Here is an 18,780-nt window from a genome sequence, read left to right on the forward strand (position 1 = left end):
TGACGACTTCGCTGGTGATAATTGCAGGTTACGTTCAGTGAAGAACTGATGTTTTTCGTGGAGATAACCATTCACCAGAACCAACAATTGATCAATGTTGTGTCCCGTCGCCATAATAATACAATCGTTCGCATAAGAAATCACTTTCACGGCTTGTGGAGGTGCGGGGAGTAGAAGTTAAACAAAAGTGGCGATAGTACTCCTCCTTGAGGTACGCCATGTTTAACTCTGCGGGGTTTGGAGCGTCTGTCTCTAAACTCCACGAACGACTGACGGCCACTCAGATAATTTACGATCCATCTCTTCGTATTGTTGGGCATTGTGGATTGCAGGATATCCTCGAAGTGTGTGACATGACTGACAGTGCCGAAAGCCTTCGACAGGTCAAGAGCCACTAGGACCGTCTTTTCACAAGGCCTCTGCTGATTTAAGCCTTGCGAGACCTGAGTTAGGTAGCTGGACAGATGGGGAGGAGAAGCGCCTCAAGAGTCTTCGCGACTGGTGATAGGAGGGAAATCGGCATGTATGATTTTCGCTCCGTCGCGTCTTTCCCAGGTTTTAAAATGGGAATGACTCTACTCTTTTTCCAGGCTTCGGTTATTACGAGGCTGCTCACTGACTTGTTTAAGACCATAGTCAGGTACTCAACTCCTAGCTCGCCAAGGTGTTTTAACATCAGCATGGATATTCCCTCGGGGACAATCGCCTTAGATGGTTTGGCCTTGTTGATGACGTCTGCAGCTTTGGTGAAGGGCTCTGGTATGTCCGATACTGGAAGGTTGTGAAGTTTGCGAACAACGTTCTGTGCTCAATGAATTGTCGGCAAATTGTGCGCGAGCACCCTTCAGCGTCGGAAATTTAATCCCGACCCTGTCATCTATTTTCGTCGGGTTGGAGACCACAACTTACTAACACCCGAACTCAAGTTGCAGTTCTTAAAGTGATCTCTTTCATCTGCAATCCAGGCTGCTTCTGCTGGAAAGTGCGGCCGCACTACGGTTATACAACCAGCAGGTATAAAGCGAGGAGCTGCTGAGAAGACAGTTTCACGGAACTTCCTCTCTGAATGGTGTACTTTGGAGGAAAAATTTAGATCACTGAAGATGCGTTCGGTGAATTCTCTGAAGCCATGCCAGTCTGCTTTCTTTTGGTTTACGTGTTGACGGCGTTCAGAGACGATAAAATCGCTAGGTCGATTCAGACAAACGATTATGGGTAAGTGGTCTGATTCCAGAGAAACTACGGCTTGCCATGTTGTTGAATTCAATATAATGAACCTTCAACTGTAAGTATTGATGGCCTAAATGTATATACAGATGATTCTAAAACAACTAAAGGAGTCGGTGCTGGAATCTTCATTGAAGAATTTGGAATGAAAATCTCTTTCCGACTCAATGATGAATGCATTATCTTACAAGCGGAAATTTCAGCGATAAAAAGGGCATGTAATTGGCTCAGTTACTATCGCATATCAGAATTCATATTGATAGTCAAGCAGCTATCAAATCCCTGATAAGTGTATATTCTGCAACAAAACATTTCCAGGAATGCCGGGCGTCTATGGGTATGTAATTGGCAATACTATAGCTGATAACTTGGCGAAAGCTGGTACGAGGATGACCATACTGGATATAGACCAGTTTTGCGTTGTTCCCCTAACAGCCATTTAGAAACAAATACATAGTATTTGTGTTAGTTCAGCTCAAGACCGGAGGTCTCAAGAACACACTTGCTCTATTGCTAAGATGTTATGACCTTATATGGATCTTCATAAAACATCCTATATATTGGGGCTAAGCAGAATAAATCTGTTCTTACTGGTCATTCCAAGTTCGGAAACCATGCAAGATGCATTAGTCTTACATACAATGACTTTTGTATGAGCTGTCTAAATGAAAAAGATAAGGAAAATCTTCAGTCGATTCGTCAGCACAGGTCTGCATACTTTTCTGATCTATCAGATCTGTATACTGTTTAACCTGAACGTATTCTCGCATTTCTAGAAAACACACACTATGTTCCTCACTTCTCAATAGGCTTGTTATCATCTTGATTTTATGCACTTTATTCTTTACTCTTTCAATATTGTCTATATCGCTATTTTTCTCTCTTCGAATCTTGTTTCTTTCCAGACGGTACCAATATAACCCAAGTAATGCTATACTCGAGGAAGTAACATAACAACAAACTGTATTTATTTTAAATATACATACATCGCTGTACTAGAACTGCCATGAAAAAGGTCTAATATATAAGCATGGTAGATTTGTGGTAATCTTTAAATATCGATAAGAAATATTGTGGGATGTTCAAACAAAATTAAATCGAAATTGATGAACTTCAAACCGCTAATTTTGTTAAATGAGGCATAGTGCGATAAATTAAAGTAACTCCAATTTTGTTGGAACTCGAAAAAATATTCACTCCTATCGTCAATAGAAGTGAAAATTTTGTTCTCTTTAAATTTTCATTTCCCTTGAAGGGAAATTTGCTATCATGAATTTGTTTTGAACAATTCATTCATAATAGTTAATTTTGTATGAAACAGCTGTACAAAATTCCATCAACAAATTTCACAACAGATAATTTTTTCACGACAAAAAAGTTAGTGAACGAAAAAAGAGAAAAGGGAACATATTTCACGTGAAATAATGATTGGCGATAGGGGTGATTAAAAGATATATCTTCTAAAAATTATTGAATCTATATCCAGTTGACTATGAGAACACATTTTCAATGTTTACATTTCAAACAAGGATGTAATAGATTATCCAGTTGAACTGGGACAGGGCTATTTGAGCAGACAGGTCCAACAGAAATCCAACAGAAAAATATGTACATATATATGTGTGTAAATGTATTTGGTGGTTTTAAGAATGCGACCTTGATAGTCACATGTAGTGCTTAAAATAACCACATAGCACATTTCTGACGAAATGTAATGCTGAAAGTAGCCGTTTGCATTTAATGACGCAGAAAATATAAAAAATGTTACAAAAATTCGGGTAAAAATTTAAAATTTATAAAACTAATATGTTTAAAATACACTATGGTGATGGTATATAAGATTCGGCACAGAGATTTCTATGTTTGCTGTACAATAGGTTTTGTAGGCATAGTGTTTTAAATACAAAATATTTAAATTGGACAAAAACTCATATTTGTGAATTTTTAAGTAATTCAAACTAAACTGTCGAAAAATGTAATTATTTATTGTTTTAGAATCTGTTTGTACCTTAATAAAATTAAATAAATTAGTATTTTTATAAATCAGCAATTGGTTTCTGGAAAAACTTACACTAATTAGGTAATATCGATATATCCTAATATACTAATATACATATATTATAAATTATTTTCCAAAAGTTAAACTAGAGGGGGTAAAAAAGGTGAAAACGACGAAAAACGGAAAAAATTGGTACTTTTGTGCTTAAAACTTATTTTTGGCTATTTTAATGCGAAATTTTTTTAGCATTATAAAATGTCAGAAATATGTATTAGCAAAGTTGCGTTGCGAAAATTGGAACAAAACTGTTGAATAATTTGGAAATGCATACTTTTGTGCTTGATTTTTGTATATTTTAACGCGAAATTATTTTCGATTTAGTTATCTAAAAGCCGTGATAGACGGTTGTCAGATCTTACAACGTTATCAGACTGACAATATTGCAAAACTAAATTTGTAAGTTGGTACTTTCTGCACATTTTACTGCCAACGTTGTAAGATATATACATAGCATAAGAAATTTTAATTAGCAAATTACCGTCGTGAAAGTTTGGTCAAAACAGATAAAAAAGTAAGAAATGATGAAAAATGGAAAAAAGTACTGTTTATGTCCTTAAAAAGTGTTTTTTCTCTTCTAAAGAAAAATACTTTCGATTTAGCTTTTAAAGTGTCAGAAATATATATTGGGAAAGATTAAGTTTTTAATTTGTGTGAATTTGAAACTTATAAATAAATATATGTATATATATTTGATAAGTTAAACTGCAAAGGAAATATTTGTATTTTTGCTACATTTTTTGATGTAATTACTTCTTATTATGACAACGACTGAACCGAAATTTATGAAATTTGAACCACACACTTCAAGACTGTCTTGAAAATCATTAATAGGCCTTTTTGAAACATAAATCAGAAAGGGGAAAAATTAGTACACAATTTTCCTATACGTCAATGAATATTATTTATTCTAAGGCCCCTTTACACGAGCACACAAGTAATATGATCTGTCAAAATTTTATGTAGAAGGATACGGATGCAATCGTCTAAACACGATATGTAATGAAACCTTACTACATTGAGTAAATGCTAGTTGAAAATTTGACATTCGTATGGATGTCTTCGTCGTATTAGATCAGGGCTGCATTTTTATGTACTTTGTTATTGTTTTATACCAATCGTATAAACACAAATTTTTTTTTTTTTTATTTTATTATTATTATTTATTAGTATTATTAATACTTTTTAAGTTACAATTTTGGTTACAATTTGATTATATAATCATTAAATTAATTTTAGCTCTATAAAAGTACATTTGTATTATTTTTAACAAAATTTACACATTCTTTCCAATATACAATAGATTAGACTATAGACTACACTATAGATTAGACTATAGACTAGATTATAGACTAGACCATAGACTGGACTATTGACTAGACTATAGACTAGACTATAGACTAAATTATAGACTAGACTATAGATAGACTATAGATTAGATTATAGACTAGACTATAGATTAGACTATAAACTACACTATATATTAGACTATAGACTTGACTATAGACTAGACTATAGACTATAGGCTAAACTATAGGCTAAACTATAGACTAAACTATAGATTAGACTATAGACTAGATTATAGACTAGACTATAGACTAGTCTATAGGCTAGACTATGGACTAGACTATAGACTACACTTTAGATTAGACAATTGACTAGACTATAGGACTAGACTATAGACTAAACTATAGACTAGATTATAGATTAGACTATAGTCTATATTATAGACTAGACTATGAGTAGCAAATTGTTCATGCACGCAGACTGTTTATATCCCTTTTTTGTAATGTTCCTTATTTTTAGTATTTCGCTCTTTTACATGTTACTCCTATAGACCCCTATTAAATCTAATTATTTGTGCCTTTAACAAAAGGAAAATACAACAGCGCAATCTGAACAAATCCTACGTATAAAAAGTATTTATGTAGTAAAGCTATTTTTAGTAATTTAAGTAAATTAAACTCTTAGGAAATCTTAATAAAATGAAACAAAAACTTTTCTTAAATCTAATTATTTGTGCCTTTAACAAAAGGAAAATACAAGACAAAACAACAGCGCAATCTGAACAAATCCTACGTATAAAAAGTATTTTTGTAGTTAAAGCTATTTTTAGTAATTTAAGTAAATTAAACTCTTAGGAATCTTAATAAAATGAAACAAAAACTTTTTAACAAAATTGTTCTTAAAAATATTTGTTTATTAGCCAAATGTATGTATGTATGTATGTATGTATGTATGTAGGTTGTATGTATGTATGTATGTATGTATGTATGTATGTATGTAAATATTTCTCCAAACAATTTTAGAAAAGCAAGTAAATTATTTGAGAAGAGTAAAAAACTTGAAAAATATTTATAAAAACTCTTACGATATTTTCCTGCAAAAACTTCCTTTTTATGTATGTATTAAATGTTATTATTATTACTATTTTTGTATGTGAAATGTTGTTATACCCTTCACCTTCGTGAGAAGGGTATATATAAGTTTGTCATTCCGTTTGTAATTCCTTTAATATAATTTTCCGACCCTATAATGTATATATATTCTGGATCCTTATAGATAGCGGAGTCGATTAAGCCATGTCCGTCTGTCTGTCTGTCTGTCTGTCTGTCTGTCTGTTGAAATCAGTTTTTAGAGGACCCCAGATATCGGCGAGATCCGAATCTTCAATAATTCTATTAGACATGCTTTCGAGAAGATCGCTATTTAAAATCAGCAAAATCGGTCGGTAAATAACGGAGTTATGAGCAAAAATCCGAGACAACCTCTGAATATTTCATCAAAAAATTATTATAAAAGCAACAATAACACTGTATATAGAAAAAGATGTACACGTGTGTGTAGATGTATTTGGTTTTATTCAGCTGTGTATTTTTTTGTATGATTGGAATCCAAACATACAAGGTATACACAGCAAAAAAAATATGATTTGCATTTTTTGTTAAAATAAAATAATTTTCCCTTTTGCTTTGCAAATATATTTTTTATAATGAATAGAAAAAAGTATTTAAAACGTTTTCAATTGTATGAGAGTAGATTGTGAGTTATTGTACAATAATTTTATATGCGAATAATGTAAGTTTGAAATTTAAAACTAAAACAAATTTTTTCCAAGTGCTTTTTAAAACAATTTTTTTTACGATAAACAAAAACAAAATCTACGTCTCGTCAATGTTTACCAGCAATGAATCAGAGGTCGAAGTCGACCGGATTCAAGCCGGAGCTTAGCCGCCGCCGAACTATATTTAGTTGCTTGAGCCGCCGCCGAAACATTCGGCTTAAATCGACTCAAATTTTTTTAATGTTTTTATTAACTAGACTGTAAGATCAATTATGTTTAAAATACACTATGGTGAAGGGTATATAAGATTCGGCACAGCCGAATATAGCACTCTTACTTGTTTTTTATTGTTGTTGTTATTTGCTGATCAAATTTTTAAAAACAACTGAGAAAATATAAAAAATAATAAAAAATGTTTTACTAGTTTTATTTTATTTTGTATTGCACATACATACATAGTTCAAGTTTTTGAAACTTCGGCATATCAATGTTTGTTGGAAAAAAAACTAAAATAGAAATGAAATCAAAATTTTATAAAAAAAGATTTGAAACACAATAAAAACATAAATAACTAACTAACGAACTAACAAACTAACTAAATAACTAACTAAGTAACTAAATAACTAACTAACTAACTAACTAACTAACTAACTAACTAACAAACTAGCAAACAAACAAACTAACTAAATAAAATAAATATCTATTAAATTATATAAATAAGTTGAAAAAAGTATTAAAAATTCCTTTAAAGTCGACTTTTTCAGTTAATAATTGAAATAATTCTCAAAAAGGCGTTTAAAGTTGACTTTTTTAGTGAAAAATTTACATTTTTAATTGATAGATTTTAAAAACTAAGCATGAGGAAATATAGGCCAGACCTCCCTCCACAACACCCCGTATTTCGATTTTTGTCACAAGGTCAAAATTGGACCCTTAAAGTCCAAAAACAAAAAGTGATTTTTCAAAAAACAGTTTTTTGAAAATTTTGTTCGGAACCTCATCATAGATTTAAAAAATCTAGTATGAGGAAATATAGGCCAGACCTCCCTCTACAACACCCTGTATTTCTATTTTTGTCACAAGGTCAAAATTGGACCCTTAGGGTCCAAAAACCAAATGAGAGATTTTTCAAAAAACAGTTTTTTGAAAATTTTGTTCGGAACCTCATCATATATTTTAAAAACCAAGTATGAGGAAATATAGGCCAGACCTCCCTCCATAACACCCCGTACTTCGATTTTGACACAAGGTCAAAATTGGACCCTTAGGGCTAGGTCGATTTTTGTTACAAGGTCAAAATTGGTCCCTTAGGGTCCAAAAGCAAAATGAGTGATTTTTTTTATCAAACCTTTTTATTTGCCTTAAAAGTTTTTATTTTAGTTTTTTTGTAACAATTATAACTTAAAAACAGATATTTTATTTTTGTTTTTATTTGTAAATGTATTCATACATATGTAATAATAATTTATAATAGTTATTTTTTTTGTTGTAAATAGTTAAAATTTCATTTTAATTGTTAAGTTTGTTGAAAATTTATGAAAAGTTTTTTTGAAAGCCGAAAATCTCTCTCCCATGTTCAAAAAAGAAGAAAAGTGGATATTCAGTGTAAATTAATAGACACCACATAAATATACAGTAGTTTTCCGATTTAACGAACCCATATGTTGTCAGGCCTGTTCGTAAATTGAAAAGTTCGTTATATGCAGTACTAAGTAAAATGTGGGTTTTGGTAGTAGGAAAATAATTAAAATAGGTACATAAAATATTTTTTTAAATGTATTTTATAAAAATTAATTCTTTTTTAATAAAAATAGCACAAAACACAAAATTCCGAATCTTATATACCCCTTCAAACCATATGTGTGTCGAATTTAACCGCTGTATTTTTAATTCTGTCATGAGCTTTAAAGTTATTTCTCGAAGTTCATCTCTATACTCGTATTTTTAAGCGAGTAAGTAATGAGCATTAAGTAATTTTCTTAAGGGGGCCTGATATGGAGGGTAAGGTCAATTATGGACCGATTCCCATAAAATTTGTTAGAGATATCGGTTAGTACTCGGCGTACTCGTATTGTTAAGCGAGTATTGAGCGTTAAAGTCATTATCTGAAGGACGGACGGACATAGCTACATCGAACTAAAATTTAATAAGAAGCCAGAATGAGTTACAGTTTTGGGTATAAAAGCACCGCTTGCTACAACTTAGGTTATTTGTTATTTTTGATAAATGTCATTTTATCTTAATTTAAATAATAATATTTATATTAGTTCGTTAAACAGAGTTCAAAAAACAAGTTTTGTTCATTATTTAAGGTAGTCAATAGGAAAAATTAGCTTGTTCGTTAAATGCGATGTTCGTAGAATTGAATGGTCGTTAAATCGGAAAACTACTGTATATGAATTTTGAACTAAATTTATGAACAACAACTTGGCAGCACTGAAAATTATCTCTGTGAAGCCGAAAACACTCAATTTTCGTTTTTATTTATTCTCTCTAGAAAATGAGTAAAAAACAAGTAGGAAAGTATAGTCGGGCATGGCCCACCATATAATACCCTACACCATGAGTATATTTTTAAAATTTTTACTTTTTATAAAGAAACTTTTATGTTGAATATTTTTCCAAAATATATAAACAATTTATTGATAAAAAAACTAAAATTTCTAAATGAGGCTTTATATAGATCAAATTGAGCCGATCCTCGGTGAATTTGGGAAAAGGGTATATTTTTAAATAACAGTTAGTTTTGTTGAGTTTCATTGCGATACAAATGGTTACAAGACAATTGTAGACGTTTAAGACATTTTTTGAAGGGGGGTATGCTAGGGTCAAATAAGGGCCGATCCTTACGAAAATCTGCAGTGTCATTTATACTTATGTAAAACTTATTTATGCCAATTTTTAGAGAGATATAGAATATTTGACGTAATTATGGCATAAAAAGTTCAAATCGGGAGGTACGGTTGTATGGGGGCTAGGTGAAGTAATGGATCGATTTCAACCATTTTCAATAGGCTTCGTCCCTGTGCCATGCTTGGTCCAAATTTCATCAAATTATCTTGAAAATTGCGGCCTGTACCTTGCGCACAAGGTTTACATGGACAGCCAGCCGGACAGACAGACTTAGAAAATGATTCTGAATCGATCGGTATACTTTTAGGTGGGTATTGGACCATATTTTTATATGTTACAAACATCAGCACAAACGTATAATACCCTGTCCACTATAGTGGTGTAGGGATATACAAAAAAGTTTGCCAGAAAGTTTGTTAAGTTCACGGGTACCAATTCACAATCGATGTATGTCAGCAGCTGCTACAATAGTCATAACAATGTTGTTGTATTTTCTATGCAAAAGTTTTTTTTCGGGTTTTAATTAGGATGGCGGTACATTAAGCACTCATATTGCCAGGTTATCACACGTATGTGCAGAGAAAACCCCACCAAACGACCTATACCTTCATATAGGAAGTTGGAGCATCCGGACTTAATTTCATTAAAAGTATTAATGGCCTCCGCCAGAAAAAGTTTTATAGTCTTGTAATATTTGTAAAATTTGTATTTATTATTTATTAAATGGAACGGACACTTCTGTGTCCGTTCTCTTTGAATGAAGTTCTCTAATGATAATAATTTTACTTAATTAAATTCTACTAACTCTAGCTAACATTGATTACTCTTTGCTTCTTCATATTTCATGTTTCCCACCATGAAATATGAAGAAGTTTATTTAATCAGAGACACATGTGTACGAATTCTTCTGTATGGGTCGCACAGTTAATCACACTACACCTCCCTTTTTACCAAAGAATAATCAATATTAAGTCATTGATTATTCTTTACGCATGTGTCTTGAATTTACTCTAATTCTAATACTTTTTAAGTAATGATAAAATAACGGTTAAATATAAAACAGTTCATTAATTGAATTAATCATTTATATAAAAAATATTAAATTAACATAAATATTGAAATTACAAATTATATTATTTTTAATTCTATATAATTATAAATATAAGCTCGAACTTTTTAATCTTACTCTATCCCTTCCCTTTTTGGAAAGATTGGTTTATAAATCTTACACAAAGTGTTTTAATAGTCTTTTTTCTATTTTTTACACTGTTTATTATTTGTTTTTAATTATTTTATATAGAGCTGTTGATTTTTGCTTGTTATCGCTTTCTCTCTTTCTCTTAATAGTCATACGACATTTATTAACTTTTTTGAAATATGCGTGGAATTTCATCTTACTTTTTCATTAGAGTTTACGTACGTAAAGTGATTGTGTAAAGGCTCCTTAAGGATATATATTTTGGTTTTAGCTTTCTCGATTTTTATTAATATACATTTTCAAATGATTTGAAGAGTTTAAATCATGCTTTAAAGGAAATTAAAAATCCAAAATCTTAAGTATTAACATTTTTATTTAAAAGGAAATTTTGTACCACTCAAGCCCAAAAAAATTTGTTAAGGGAGACTCGGTCTGGTGTTGGCAAATTTTGTGAAAATTGTTCTGAATTATATATTTTAAATGTAGATTTAAATTTCCATATATTAATTTCAGGGGTAAAGAGCAAAGACAATACTAAGTGATCTATAGATTTAATATTATACATTAATTATAAATCATTTAAAATCGGGGGCAACGACGGGTACAAAAACTAGTTTACTTCATAAAGTATCCAAATAATCATTTAATTAAATAACGTTCGAGATTATCAATTTTTCTTTTCGCGATATCTTAATAATTTACGAGATATTTGAACAGAAGTCAGATTTTGTAAATCCTGAAATTTACTTACAGGATTTTTAATGAAATATTGGTAAACTGTGTTTAAAATTGCTTAAAATAATTTAAATAGAGGGGATTTATGTTATCTTTTTAATATTGAACAGTCGTAATCGGTTATGGAAAAAAAGTGAATAACAAAAAAACAAATGATCCCAGTAAAAATTGTATTTGTTTTACAACTAGTTCTAGAACACATGATTTTAGCCTAAACTCGTTCTAGTTTGGCGTTGAGACTTATGATTTTTGTTCGAAATTGTCACCTTCGGAACTGGTTCTGAGGAAGAGTTATTGAGTCGACACTCGTTCTTTGGAACGCTTCTGGAACTAGTTCTTTAATCAATGATTTTTGTTTGAATTTGTCAACCTCGGAACTAGTTCTAGGGAAGCTGCAGAGAACGCATAAACAAATATTTCTTTTTTAGTGTTTTTGTTTAAAATTATTAAGATTAAGAGCAATTTTAAGAAACTATTGACGAGTTTTTACTATTGTACCAATGTTATTTACAAAACTTACATAAATATACATATCTTACGTAAACTTTAATATAATTCTTCTGCAATCTATTAAAATATTCTTTGTAAGGATATATAATATAAGCAGCTAACTTTCCCTTCTCTAGGTACCATTGAATTAGTAAGCTCTTATATCATGTGGTTCAGTGGAATGCAAAAATATACATTTCCACAACCACAATATTCTAAAGAACGGGTTCCAGAAGTCTTAACCAACACTACCAGTTTCAAGGCTGTTGTTAAAGAATCTGAAGTGGTTCTGTTTTCACTCGTTCTAGAACTAGTAGTTTTTAGAACAAGTACTAAAAATTTTCGTGGGAAGCTTTATAAAATGCTTATTCGTTTTTTATTTTAAACACTCAACAAGTATATATAAAAAATATTGGATTTCCGTAAATGTTGGGGACGGCGCGGTCTATGCGGGACCAGTAGGCGTTGAGCCTGTTGCTCCATCCCGATCTCAGTTGTGCCAGAGCAACTCTTGTTTTCCGCGGCAGGTTCTTCTCTATTTCTTCTATGGGCGGTGGACGACCTCCAAGAACGACATTCATGCGGTAACCTGAAACCGTGGTATTGATGTTGTCTCTATGAATGCCGTTCAAAGCTGCTGTATACGAAGTCCGATCTAAGGGATCCTGAACATAACTTCGTATGCTCTCTTCGTATACACGAAGCTCCTTCCTGACATGCCTCAAGGGAGCATCCAACTGTGTGATGTTAAAGTTGGGATGACTCCTCCGGTGACATCCCAGGAGGAACTGTTTAGTCAGCATGACATTATGTTCCTTGACTGGGAGGACCTTCGTTTCCTCATGTAGATGGTGTTCTGAGGTTATTTGCTTGCAGCCCATTACAGTCTTTAGGGCAGCATTTTGGCAGCTTTGAATATTTCTCCACTGGGTATCACTCAGCGATAGAGACCACACTGGAGCAGCATAATTGACCACTTACTGGTAAGCTGTATCTTTTAGAAATATATATTTTTGAATTTATGAAAAACACTTTACTTTTATCGCGGGCTAACGTGTAGCACATTTTCTGAGAAACAAAAGTCCCTTTCGGAATCTTTCAGTTGTTAACATTAACACTGCAGTACAAAAAAATGTAATTGTGAGATTTGAGTGTATTTCTAGACTTGTGTGAATTTATTTAAAAACAAATTATACCTACCCAGCAGTTCGACGGGACAGTCCCGAACTGACCACTTAACCTACCACTTGTGGTGGCCCCTAGCCACCTGACTACCCAGGTGACCGACTATTTTAACATGGGCTTGTCCTACGAAGAAGTCAATCGTCACTCTACACCCTACAAAGAGACAGTAAAAAGACGATTGCCTCCGCTCTCGCTTACAAATGGGACACTAAAGTGACGCCTGTCTTCATTCTCGATTACAAAGAGTTTATTTGAACAAAAAAAATACGAATTGGAGTCAGCCAGGTGGTAATATATTAATTGAACTAAAATTTAAAAATTTCAAGTGTCTATTCTCTAGAATACTATGGGACAATAATGTGACGATTGACCCGAAAGATATAAATTTGAGTCAACCAGATGGTGGCATATTAGTAGAAAGTAATAATCATTTTTTCAAAAGATGGGTAAAATAACTACTTTCGGAAGTACAACAAAAAAACTACTTTTAAGAGTATAATCTTTAGGTTACTTGAGGATAGTAAAGAGACGACTGTCTCCGCTCCCGCTTACAAAGAGGACACTAAAGTGACGACTGTCTTCATTCTCAATTACAAAGGGTACATTCGTGACGAATGACCCAAAACATACGAATTACAATCATCCAGGTGGTTAACTATTAGTGGAAATTACTTTCTTTTTCGTATGCATTGACTCTTTGTTGAACTGCTGGGTACATACATATACACATGTATACATTTGCAATATTATTGAAGAAGTTAAATTAATATCAATATAATAATAGTTGCAACTTCTACACTTACCATCTGTGTCGATAATTGTAGCATTAATGTTTATACTTTGATTTGTTCCATATATTTTCGAAAATTTTGCGATTTCCCGCAATAAATTTATAATTGCAACAATATCCTCCAACAATTTTTTTTCGCAAGGATGAAAAAAAGCGCTTACAGCATCAGAGACCTGAAAAAGTATATAATCTTAATATTTTCAAATACAATTTTCAGAATTGAGGTATTACCAAAAACTCCTCAATCGGCAACTGCTTTGAATGTAAATTGAGGCAAGATAAAACAATATCATGTATCATTGTTAAAATATAAATATCACATTCACTGTAAAATTGAAAGAGGCGGCAAATTTATTTTATTTAAACAACTTTTATTTTAATATTTCAATGTGTGTGAAGTTGACAGTTAAAAAAATATTAATTATTAGATTAACAAGAACAGCTGACTGAAGGCGAATATATATAAGGTGGTGCTATTTAATCAGCTGATAATTTTTGGTTTGTATGTTTATGCTAATTCTGCAAGACAATTTCAAGAATTTGCTCAGTGATGTTTTCTGTTTTACCCTTATTATCTAAGCTTTATCCTTTATCAAAGATTTAAAAAGTCGTTTGGCGGGGTTTTCTCAGGACAAACGTGTGATAACCTGGCAATATGAGTGCTTAATGCACCGCCATCCTAATAAAAACCCAACAAAAAAGCAAACAAAAAAAGTTGCAAAATATTTTGTGTTATTTGTAGTTTATTCTGTCAGAATCGAAAGATGTAAACATATTTTTGAAAAAATAATAATGAAAATTTTAATAGATTTTAAGGATAAGACATTTTTGACAGATTTTCATCCTACCAGCATAAATAATACAAAATATTTCCCAACACTTATTGTTAGCTTGACATCAAATTTGACATTGTTTGATCAGTAACAGTATTTAAAATTTTTTTTGTCGGATTTCATCTCTATTTATGGGACGGTTTTAAAGATTTTGTATTTAAAGTTTTTTCAAGTTGTACGTTTCGGTTTACATTTAATGAACATTGCATTTTTAAACTATTTAGATTTATTTAAGTTAAATCTTAACTTTCAATATTTTTTAAACTATTTGTACGTTTAGGTCCTGTTTCTAGATTACGAATGATCACTTTAAGCTAAAATTATATTTGTATTTCATTATCGTAACAAAAACAAAATACATTAAAATTTATACTTTAAGTATTAAAACGGTATCTGGAATCATTATATTTAAATTAATACTAATTTTTTGACTTAGGGCTAGTTTTTCTGATAAAGATAATCTTCATTCTTTGGTTAAACCTGGTTTAATATATGCTTCGTGTTTTTCAGTTATCAGCAAAGTTACTTATTATCTTAGTTTAACTGAGTGTAATTGGCAAATTAAACTCAAGTTATAAGTGTGCAAACACAATAACCAAAAACAATAAAACAATGATTTCGGAAGAACAGAAACTTAATATTTTAAGTAAATTGCAATTTTCTGATTTGTTTTGTTTTAATTATTATTATTTTAAATGTTTATTTAACATTTTCCCAAAAATTTCCATTTTACAAAAGTATTGTTTGCAAAAAACAGCTGTTCATTGTTTATGTTTTTGAGTGAAAACTTGGCAATACTAACAAAGTTAACTGAGCTTAAATCTAAAACTGAAAAACACAATCATTGGTTATAGTCCGTCTAAATTTGTTCCCAGTTTAATCTAACAGCAAGTTAAGCCTGGTTTAACTATATTAAACTAAGTTTAAACAAAGAATGTAGATTATCTTTATCTGAAAAACAAGAAACCCGCCCTTAGCCACTTGACTCGAAATTCCCATATAATAATATTAAAATAAAATATTTTTAAAACCAACTCTTGTAAATACAATTTTATTAATTTTCACTAGCTCCGGGCGCTTCGCTACCCCAATCGAATTTAAATACATAATCCAAAAAATTATTTATTTATTTACTAAATTATACAATTTTTCCTAAAGGTTTATTATAATTTCTCTTGATGAGAATATATTTCATTTAAATTCTAAAATAATACATTAATGATCTAATTATTTCTTAGGGCGGGTTTCTTACTTATCAGTTAAACTTGGCTAAACTGGCTGTTAGATTAAACTCGGAACAAATTTAGGCAGACTTTAACCGATAATTGTGTTTTTCAGTTTTAGATTTAAGCTCAGTTAACTTTGTTAGTATTGCCAAGTTTTCACTCAAAAACATAAACAATAAACAGCTGTTTTTTGCAAACAATACTTATATAAAATGGAAAATTTTGAAAAAATATTAAATAAACATTTAAAACAATAATTAATGAAACAAAACAAATCAGAAAATTGCAATTTACTTAAAATATTGTGTTTTTGTTCTTCCGAAATCATTGTTTTATTGTTTTTGTTAATTGTGTTTTCTCACTTATAACTTGAGTTTAATTGGCCAATTACTCTCAGTTAAAATAAGATAATGAGTAACTTTACTGATAACTGAAAAACAAGAAACATATATTAAACCAGGTTTAACCAAAGAATGAAGATTATCTTTATCAGAAAAACTCGCCCTTAGTGCCAAGAATTAATATATACTTTTATTCACAAAAAAATAATTCTTATTCTAATTCCTTGGGATATACAATATTTTTTGTTTTACCCTCTAGTAAAAATAAAAAACCCACTTAACGATTTTGAAAATTCTGAACACAATAGTTTTCCTGATTAACTATATGTTACATATGAGAGATACCAAGTAAATTATAGCAAGTTCGATAATTTCTATCCATCTATGAAAAATTTGAATTATCTAACAGTTTTCAAGATATACAAAATTTTGAAAACTGTTAGATATTTCCAAATTTTCCTCCAAAATGTTCAGATCAATATTAAAGTAATTTATGCAAATTTTGATGAATCTAGTTCTATATTTTCCAAGATAAACAATATTTTGTATATTATTCACGAGATATGTCATATTATCATTAAAAATTAGCTCGTTAAATGTTCAGATGAATGTCAAAATTTCTCAGATATACGAATTTTTCTATTTTATTCATATGGTGGCTCCAAGCCCCCCAGATAGTGTTGCCAGCGTGGCTGGACTTGGCTGAATTGTCCAGCTTTTTTGATGCTTGTCCAGTTTCAAGCTAAAATTAAATTTGTCCAACTAAATATAATTTTTTTAATACAATAAATTGACAATAATTTTTATGTTGTACATCTGTTATACAGATGTACTAGACTAAATTGTTATTATACCCTTCACTTTCGTGAGAAGGGTATATATAAGTTTGTCATTCCGTTTGTAATTTCTATAATATAATTTTCCGACCCTATAAAGTATATATATTCTTGATCCTTATAGATAGCGGAGTCGATTAAGCCATGTCCGTCTGTCTGTCCGTCTGTCTGTTGAAATCAGTTTTTAGAGGACCCCAGATATCGGCGATGTCTGAATCTTCAATAATTCTATTAGACATGCTTTCGAGAAGATCGCTATTTAAAATCAGCAAAATCGGTCGGTAAATAACGGAGATATGAGCAAAAATCCGAGACAACCTCTGAAAATTTTATCAAAAAATTGTTAAAAAAGCAACAAAAACACTGTACATAGAAAAAGATGTACACGTGTGTGTGTAGATGTATTTGGTTTTATTCAGCTGTGTATTTTTTGTATGTTTGGAATTCAAACATACAAAGTATACACAGCAAAAAAATATGATTTGCATTTTTTGTTAAAATAAAATAATTTTCCCTTTTGTTTTGCAAATATATTTTTTGATGAATAGAAAAAAGTATTTAAAACGTTTTCAATTATATGAGAGTAGATTGTGAGTTATTGTACAATAATTTTTATGCGAATAATGTAAGTTTAAAATTTAAAACTAACACAAATTTTTTCCAAATGCTTTTTAAAACAATTTTTTTACGATAAACAAAAACAAAATCTACGTCTCGTCAATGTTTGCCAGCAATGAATCAGAGGTCGAAGTCGACCGGCTTCGAGTCGGAGCTTAGCCGCCGCCGAACTATATTTAGTTGCTTGAGCCGCCGCCGAAACATTCGGCTTAAATCGACTCAAATTTTTTTAATGTTTTTATTAACTAGACTGTAAGATCAATTATGTTTAAAATACACTATGGTGAAGGGTATATAAGATTCGGCACAGCCGAATATAGCACTCTTACTTGTTTTTTATTGTTTTTAGTATTTAATTTTAATTCTTACATACATATGCATATGCAAATATGTATGTGAAAGACTGAACCGAAAAAAATTAAGGTAATATAATTAAATTTTAAAGAATGAAATGAATTCATTTAATTGTAATACATATTTTTAAATAATAATACATATCGTCCCAGTTTGAAATATTTGGACTTTGTAGAATTTTTAGATTTTATTATTGCAATTTGTACCTCTACTGGTTGTACAAAAGCATTTATCGATATATATTTTGGTTCAGGAGTTAGCAAAAAGTTCTGTGTGTTTCAAACTGTATAAAATTTAATATATATTTTAATATATTGGATTCTCACTCACCCTTTGGTGCACTGATCAACTTTTTATGAAATTGTTTTTTTTTTAAATTTTATGGATAAATCTGAAAACGAGGTTTTATTTTATCTTTAAAATTTTTTTTCTGCAAACTTTGTTAAAATTCCATAGTACTAATAACCAAAACAATGACGATGTGTATATTAGAGATATAACTATTGACATTTCTTGCATATATGCAAGTGGGAATAGCATAGTTGAATAGGTCATTAAAAATGTGTGAAACTATTACGGTTGTTAAAAAAGTTCACGCAACGTCAGTTTTTTAAATTAGTTTTTGAGGCTCCATAAATCTTGGGAATCCAAATCTTAAATAACTGAATTAGATATGCCTTTAAGAATTTAGCTGTTTAAAACTAATAAAATAGGTTTATAAGAATCGGAATTATAGTCAAAACAAATATTATCAACAAATTATATTTTTTGGATTTTTTGATTATCAAATAGTATATTTGTGTAAAAATCAAAAAGTCCAGAGATGAGTGATGACCATTTTTTGGTGTATCACTGTGAAATTATTAACACAATACCACAATTAACTTTTTTCAGTATTTTTTATGTCCAGCTTTTTTTGTTTTGTCCAGCTTTTTTAAACCCAATGTCCAGCTTTTTGCGAATCGGAATATGGCA

At 30.7% G+C, this 18,780-nt stretch overlaps 1 protein-coding gene across 1 annotated transcript in view; it reads right to left on the reverse strand.

The window, feature by feature from the left end:
- Positions 1–17,504, reverse strand: part of LOC111681426 (gamma-tubulin complex component 4 homolog) — a 60,832-nt gene extending 43,328 nt beyond the window's left edge. The window contains exons 1-3 of the mRNA XM_046946497.1: positions 17,483–17,504; positions 13,829–13,922; positions 13,611–13,770 (exon numbers count right to left, since the gene is read on the reverse strand). Coding sequence (XP_046802453.1) covers positions 13,611–13,770; positions 13,829–13,897 — 229 coding nt within the window. The 5' untranslated portion in view covers positions 13,898–13,922; positions 17,483–17,504. The remainder of the gene's footprint in view (positions 1–13,610; positions 13,771–13,828; positions 13,923–17,482) is intronic.
- Between the last annotated feature and the right edge of the window lie 1,276 nt (positions 17,505–18,780).

This window comes from Lucilia cuprina, chromosome 2 (assembly GCF_022045245.1).
Source record: "Lucilia cuprina isolate Lc7/37 chromosome 2, ASM2204524v1, whole genome shotgun sequence".
Taxonomy (NCBI): Eukaryota; Metazoa; Arthropoda; class Insecta; order Diptera; family Calliphoridae; genus Lucilia; species Lucilia cuprina.